At 36.5% G+C, this 7,980-nt stretch overlaps 1 protein-coding gene across 3 annotated transcripts in view; it reads right to left on the reverse strand.

Moving 5' to 3' along the window:
- Positions 1-7,900, reverse strand: part of EFCAB7 (EF-hand calcium binding domain 7) — a 50,535-nt gene extending 42,635 nt beyond the window's left edge. For 2 of the 3 annotated variants that reach the window (XM_024764749.1, XM_024764747.1), the window contains exons 1-2: positions 7,788-7,871; positions 5,673-5,860 (exon numbers count right to left, since the gene is read on the reverse strand). In XM_024764749.1, coding sequence (XP_024620517.1) covers positions 5,673-5,859 — 187 coding nt within the window. In that variant the 5' untranslated portion in view covers position 5,860; positions 7,788-7,871. Of the gene's footprint in view, positions 1-5,672; positions 5,861-7,787 lie in introns of all 3 variants that reach the window. The other variant, XM_024764748.1, reaches the window with a different exon arrangement.
- Between the last annotated feature and the right edge of the window lie 80 nt (positions 7,901-7,980).

A 7,980-nucleotide genomic window follows, 5' to 3' on the forward strand; every position in this document is an offset into this window, starting at 1 on the left:
CAGCCCAAATGCTTGTTGCTATCTTCAATAACAAAATATTTTTAAAATATTTTTTAAATTACTGTTGTCTAAAAGAACAACTTGCTCAGAATAAAATTATTTTTCCCAAAACATGGTATTAACTAAATATTCCCATATCTAAGAAATAGGTACAATACTAACCTAACTTTAATCTTTAGTTTTAGAATTAGTTGGAGCTCATTATTAAGTCCAGTAACAGTGAAAACACAATGTAATTGTAGATGTTTAAAGCTTTACACCAAAATACTGATCTTCTGCCAGGGTTTACTTTAAGTTTTGACATGAGTTTATAATACCTGTATTATTTGTAAGCTGGGAAAAAAAGGAACTCTAAAGTTCTCTTTGACTTTCCATTTCCAAATAAGCTAAAGTACTGCTTTATCCTATTTCAAAATGGAATGTCAAAGCACATGTATGTGCATAAGTGGCAGAAGGTTATAGACGAAAGGCATAAAAGTTTAAGAAAGAGACATCACTGGTTCACACAACCAGTTTTTTAAAATCTAGATTATCTGAAATCAATCATTACAATTTTACAAAGAATATTCCACCATAAAATCAAAAGTTGAAGAGATGAACACTGCATTATTATCTTCCCAGATAATTCTATACGACTGATAACACCTTAGTAATAGTCATTGATTTAAACTAAATGCCATAGTAGCAGAAAGCATGTTAAACTTTTATACTTAGTAGATTCATGATCTCAACCAATATCCAAAAGAATAGAGAGAAAAAACTAAAATTATAGTTTATAATAAAATATAAATTTTAATCTTTTCAATTTTTATATTTCCCAAAATGGGTTTCCTCAAATAGATATCTTATTGCATACAAATCCAAGACACTGTTGCAAGAATATGTCAGATTTTTTATTTCAGGAAACTGCTTCTAAAGTTGGCAAAAAAATTCAGTTTTTCTACTCATGAAGTTATTAGCCTTGATGAAACCGACATGAGTATAGTATTATCTGGTATTGTTGTTTCCCACTTTCTTAAGACTAAAGACCTCCAAGTCATTTGACACACCTAGTAAGGACCAAAGTCACTGGTTCGGGGGATATTTGCACCAGAAGGTTTAAAATATAATGGAAAACACAACCATACAAAATCTATGGGATGCAGAAAAAGCAGTTATTAGAGTAAAGTTCATAGCGATACAGGCCTTCCTCAAAAAAAAAGAAAAATCTCAAATAAACAACCTAAACTACCACTTAAAAGAATTAGAAAAAGAACAAACAAAACCTAAAGTCAGCAGAAGGAAGGAAGGAAGAAAGATCAGACAGGAAATAAATAAAACAGAGCTTAAAAAAAAACAATAGAAAAAGTCAATAAAACCAAAAGCTGGTTCTTTGAAAGGATAAACAAGACTGACAAACCTCTGGCCAGGCTCACCAAGAAGAGAGAACACAAATAAACAAAATAAGAAATGAAAAAGGAGACATAAGAACTGATGCCACAGAAAAACAAAAATACCACACGGGAATAGTATGAACAATCATATGCCAACAAATTTGACAACCTAGAAGAAATGGACAAGTTTCTAGAAACATACAGCCCACCAAAATTAAATCAAGAAGAAATAGATAATTTGAACAGATGGATCACTAGAACTGAAATAGAATCTGTAATTTAAAAACTCCCTACCAACAAAAGTCCAGGACCAGATGGTTTCACAGGCAAATTCTACCAAACATACAAAGAAGAACTTATACCGATCCTTCTCAAACTCTTGCAAAAAGTTGAAGAGAAGGGAACACTCCCAAGGTCATTCAATGAAGCCACCATCACCCTGATACCAAAACCAGACAAAGACACCACCAAAAAAGAAAATTGCAGGCCATATCTTTGATGAATATAGAAGCAAAAATTCTCAACAAAATACTAGCAAACCAAATCCAACAATGCAAAAAAAAGATCATACACCACAACCAAGTGGGATTCATCCCAAGTTCACAAGGATGGCTCAACATACGCAAATCAATCAATTTTGTTTATGATACACCACATAAACAAAAGAAAACTCAAAAACCACATCATCATCTCAATAGATGCAAAAAAAGCACTTGACAAAATCCAACATCCATTCATGATAAAAACTCTTACCAACGTGGGTATAGAGGGAACATATCTCAAAATAGTAAAAGCTATATATGACAAACCCACAGCCAATATAATACTCAATGGTGAAAAATTAAAAGGCTTTCTGCTAAAATCTGGAACAAGACAAGGATGCCCACTCTCACCACTTCTCTCAACATAGTATTGGGAGTCCTAGCCACAGCAATCAGACAAGAAAAAGAAACAAAAGGTATCCAAGTTGGAAGGGAAGAGGTAAAACTGTCATTATATGCAGATGATATGACACTATAGATAGAACACCCTAAAGACTCCACACAAAAACTACTAGAACTGATAAACAAATTCAGCAAGAGAGCAGGATACAAGTTTAACATACATAAACTGGTTGCATTTCTTTACACCAACAATGAAATATCAGAAAGGGAATGTAAAAAACAATACCTTTTAAAATCACAACTCAAAAAATAAAATATTAGGAATAAACCTCACCAAGGAGGTGAAAGATTTATATGTGATAAGTATAAAGCATTAATGAAGGAAATTGAAGATGATTCAAAGAAATGGAAGATATCCCATGCTCTCAGATTGCAAGAATTAATATTGTTAAAATGGCTATACTACCCAAAGCAATCTACAGATTTAATGTGATCCCTATCAAATTCCCATGACCTTTTCCACAGAACTAGAAAAAATAATCCTAAAATTCATATGGAACCATAAAAGACCCAGAATTGCCAAAGCAATGCTGAAGAAAAAAAACAAAGCAGGAGACATAGCCATACCAGACCTCAGACAGTATACAAAGCTACAGTAATCAAAACAGTGTGGTACTGGTACAGACACAGACATATGGACCAATGGAACAGAATGGAGCGCCCAAAAATAAACCCACACACCTATGGTCAATGAATCTTTGGCAAAGGAGGCAAGAATACACAATAGGAAAAAGATGGTCTCTTCAGCAAGTGGTGTTGGGAAAGTTGGACAGCTGCATGTAAATCAATGAAGTTAGCACACCCTCCCACCATACACAAAAATAAACTCAAAATGGCTTAAAGACTTAAACATAAGACATGACTCCATAAAACTCCTAGAAGAGAACACAGGCAAAACATTCTCTGACATAAATTGTACCAATGTTTTCTTAGGTCAGTCTCCCAAGGCAATAGAAATAAAAACAAAAATAAACAAATGGGACCTAATCAAATTTACAAGCTTTTGCACAGCAAAGGAAACCACAAACAAAATGAAAAGACAACTCACAGAATAGGAGAAAATATTTGCAAATGATGCAACTGACAAGGGCTTAATTTCCAAAATATACAAACAGCTCATACAACTCAACAACGAAAAAACAAACCACCCAGGCTTCCCTGGTGGCGCAGTGGTTGAGAGTCCGCCTGCCGATGCAGGGGACACAGGTTCATGACCCAGTCCAGGAAGATCCCACATGCCACTGATCGGCTGGGCCCGTGAGCCATGGCCACTGAGCCTGCGCGTCCGGAGCCTGTGCTCCGCAACGGGAGAGGCCACAACAGTGAGAGGCCCGCGTACCGCAAACAAAACAAAACAAAACAAACCACCCAATTGAGAAATGGAAAGAAGACCTAAAGAGACATTTCTACAAAGAAGAAATACAAATGGCCAATAAGCACATGAAAAGATGCTTCACATCACTAATTATTAGAGAACTTCAAATCAAAACTACAATGAGGTACCACCTCAGGCTGGTCAGAATGGCCATCATTAAACAAATAATACATGTTGGAGAGGGTGTGGAGAAAAGGGAACCCTCCTACACTGTTAGTGGCAGTGTAAAGTTTGTGCAGCCACTGTGGAAAACAGTATGGAGGTTCCTCAGAAAACTAAAAATAGGGCTTCCCTGGTGGAAACATGGGTTCAAGCCCTGGTCCGGGAAGATCCCACATGCCGCAGAGCAACTAAGCCCGTGCGCCTAACTACTGGGCCTGTGCTCTAGAGCCTGCAAACCACAACTACTGAGCCCACGTGCCACAACTACTGAAGCCTGCACACCTAGAGCCCATACTCCGCAACAAGAGAAGCCACTGCAATGAGATGCACGCACAGTGCAACGAAGAGTAGCTCCCACTCACTGCAACCAGACAAAGCCTGTGTGCAGCAACAAAGACCCAACACAGCCAAAAATAAATAAATAAAATAAATAAATTTATTTTAAAAAAAGAAAACTGGGCTTCACTGGTGGTGCAGTGGTTGAGAGAGGAAGATCCCACATGCCGCGGAGTGGCTGGGCCAGTGAGCCATGGCCGCTGAGCCTGTGCATCTGGAGCCTGTGCTCTGCAACGGGAGAGGCCACAACAGTGAGAGGCCCGCGTACAGCCAAAAAAAAAAAACTAAAAATAGAATTACCATGTGATCCAGTAATCCCACTTCTGGGCATATATCTAGACAAAAACTATAATTCAAAAAGATACATGCACGCCTATGTTCATAGCAGCACTATTCACAGCAGCCAAGATATGAAACAACCTAAATGTCCATCGAAAGATGAATGGATAAAGAAGATGTGGTACATATAAACAATGGAATACTACTCAACCATAAAAAGAACAAAATAATGCCATTTGCAGCAACATGGATGCAACTAGAGATTATCATACTAAATGAGAAAGACAAATATCATATTATATTACTTATATATCATTATATGAATCTAAAATATGATACAAATGAACCTACTTATGAAACAGAAACAGAATCACAGACATAGAGAATAGACTGGTGCTTGCTAAGGGGGAGGAGGGTGGGAGAGGGTTGGACTGGGAGTTTGAGATTAGCAGTTGCAAACTGGTATATATAGAATAGATAGACAACAAGGTCCTACTGTATAGGGCAGAGAACTATATTCAATATCCTGTGATAAACCATAATGGAAAAGAATATGAAAAAGAATGTATATATATATAACTGAGTCACTCAGCTGTACAGCAGTAATAAATACAACATTGTAATTCAACTCTACTTCAATAAAAAATAAAATTAAAAAATATAATGGAAAGAAGCAAAAAAAGATCAACTCTCTCGAGCCCTCACCCCTAAAGAACAGGACAAAACCCAGAATTCTTAATTTTCTTTTAAAGTTTCACTTATTTTCTAATACTACTCTTTTATAATCATTCAACCACATATATATATATATATTCCCTTTACATTTTCCCCAGTGTAGGTCAAATTCAGACTAGTAATTCAGTTGCCAGAAGTGTTTTAATTCTATCATTATAAATCTTAAAGTACCAACATAAGAATTTATGAATCTTAAAGTACCAAGATAAGAATTTTAAAAGTATTTTTAAGCAAGTAATTGATGGAAGCTTTAAAAATACTAATCTAGTCTATTTGAACACTGAAAGTTTTATTTTGAACCTCGTAGACTATGTAGCTATATAAAATGGCACAATAGCATAAGGTAGTTCCACTGCTCAAGCTTAACTAAGAAATTGGATTGATTCAACAATGTAATTCTAATTGCAGTCTTTCTGATCTATTAACTTTCAACAAATAAGGTAAGCTACTTAAGTTAAAAAAAATTACCTAAGCAAAGTTGATCTTTAGAAATAATGTTATCTAAGCTGCTTTTGAAAACAGTTAAGTAGGCAGCTCTACAATTCATATAAAATATCTCCTCTTCAGTTAGTGGAAATTTCTTTGATCGAGGACTCTCTGAAAGCGTTGATTTCTGACTGGAGAAAGCTGCATCACTTCCTGGACTGATGGCCATTCTATTAGAAAATAATTTAAAATTTTATTTTAGTCAGTGTTAATCCTAAAATTCAAGTGTCACTTTACCTTTCAAACTGGGGTGAGGGGGAATCAAGACATCAAGGTTTTTATATGTGGAAAAAAGATGTACATTATAATATGCATACAGTTATATTATCATATGTTAAGCTAGAATAAGCCTTTGGCAGTTGCTTTCTAAATATATATATAAGAGAGCCAAAAGAACAAAGCCAAAACAAAGGTGTAACATAAATACAAAAGAAGAATCACAGGGCAAAGGAAAAGCATTCATCTATTCTCTCAAAATTAGAGGACAGTCAGTTGAGACTCTTCATAGGATTGTAATGAGGATTAAGTAAATTAACACATGTGAAGCATATAGAACAGTGCCTGGCACATAATAATTGCTAAATAAACTGTAGATAGAGTGAATCGCCACCATAATGAGAATTTGACTATAATGTGATTGGCAGTTGGCATCCATCTCCACAGCAGCATCAACCAGGTCATTTCACTAACATCTCAGTAATTCAGCCCCACATTTTAATTTAAATGACTGAATTTTAAAAATCCAGTCATATATAGCATTATCCTGAGGTTTTACTGTGTTCCATTACTACCAATAATAATGTTAGTAATAATAATAATAATTTGGGGGTTTATATAGCACCTCTGCTCATAAGAGCTTAAAAAACTGTCATACATCTTGATTTATACCTACTACAGTGGTCAGATATTTTTTGCCCATTTTACAGATAAGGAAATTGAGAGACAGAGATGTCATCCAGCTAATAGTAAGTAGCAAAAGGCAGCAAATTTCGATAACAGTTTCTTCGTTTTTAATGTGAATGAAGGCTTCTTGTACAACAGTTACTATGAGGCCCTAAATTGTGCTGGAGGTCTAACAGCTTCCAACATTATTTTACCCAGCTCTGACTTCCAAAAATACATTCCAACCTAATAAATTGAATATTTCAAGTTTAACAATAAGACGACACAGGTAGGGTCCCCTTCAGGATTCATTGGATTCGTACTCAGGAGGCCTGAATCACTTGCACCTTCTTGAATTATATAGGTCTTTTATACTTGGGAAAGAAAGATAATAATCGCTTATCATGGATGAAGTACCCTATTTATAATACACAGACCGACTGCCTGACACTTTCATCTTACACCAGATTTAGAAGGACCCCGAAGGGATGTGGTGTCACAGTCTGGTTACTGCAAATTGGTATCGCTATAATTAAGCATCACAGTTTTAAACACATACAGTTTTAAACACATCTCCTCACAAATGTGAAAGAAAACTGTTCCAATAAGGAAGGGAGAATGAACGTTCGTTTTGCAGCCAGCAATTTAAAAATGTAAATATTTTTTTAAGAGTGTCCTCAAATGCTCTTTCCAAATAAGGTGACTCCCTCACGTGGAAATCCCATGGCTGAAGTGTTCCAGAATGCTATTTTTTCTCTCTCTGTAAGGAGAGACTAAACTGAAGCTTAAATATATAATTAAATATATAATTGCGCCCCTCAGGCTTGGAAACCTCCTGCATCTAAAACTCCAGCCCAAGACCAAGACAAGGGCCTAGAGAGTACATTGCAGCGAACCGCTCCATAAATAAGCAGCCGCACAATAGCAAGAAAAATAAACTGTGTACAAGCACCTAAGGCTTCTAAAGGGCCAAGGGAAAACAGCCATCCAGTCACCGTCCCTACATAGTAAAATACCTTCACAGCTGATCTCCGGCAACATCTATTTTTTTTGTATTCCTCTGGGAATAAAACTGCATCTATATTTACATTTTTTAAGTACAGACATGGAGCAAGTGTACGTATGACAGAGAGATAAAAGATGCAGGTGGCGAAAGGGAAGCCGAACAGTGACGAACGGAGCGGGCGAAGAGACAGACAGCGAGCTGCTTGCTACCTAACTGCAGGTCACAAACGAGGAAGCGCAGCCAATTCTCCTCACGGATTCCGCAACCCTCTCACAGCGGCCGGAAGGTCCTTGGCCTTCTTTTAATTACCATGGCAACTGCACCTCTCCGCTACCGGAAACAAGATACGGAGTACCTACCCAAATGGTCCGGCTAGAAACCTAGGGATAGTTACTCCAGAGC

The sequence above is a fragment of the Neophocaena asiaeorientalis genome, unplaced genomic scaffold (assembly GCF_003031525.2).
Source record: "Neophocaena asiaeorientalis asiaeorientalis breed wild unplaced genomic scaffold, Neophocaena_asiaeorientalis_V1.1 scaffold135, whole genome shotgun sequence".
Taxonomy (NCBI): domain Eukaryota; kingdom Metazoa; phylum Chordata; class Mammalia; order Artiodactyla; family Phocoenidae; genus Neophocaena; species Neophocaena asiaeorientalis.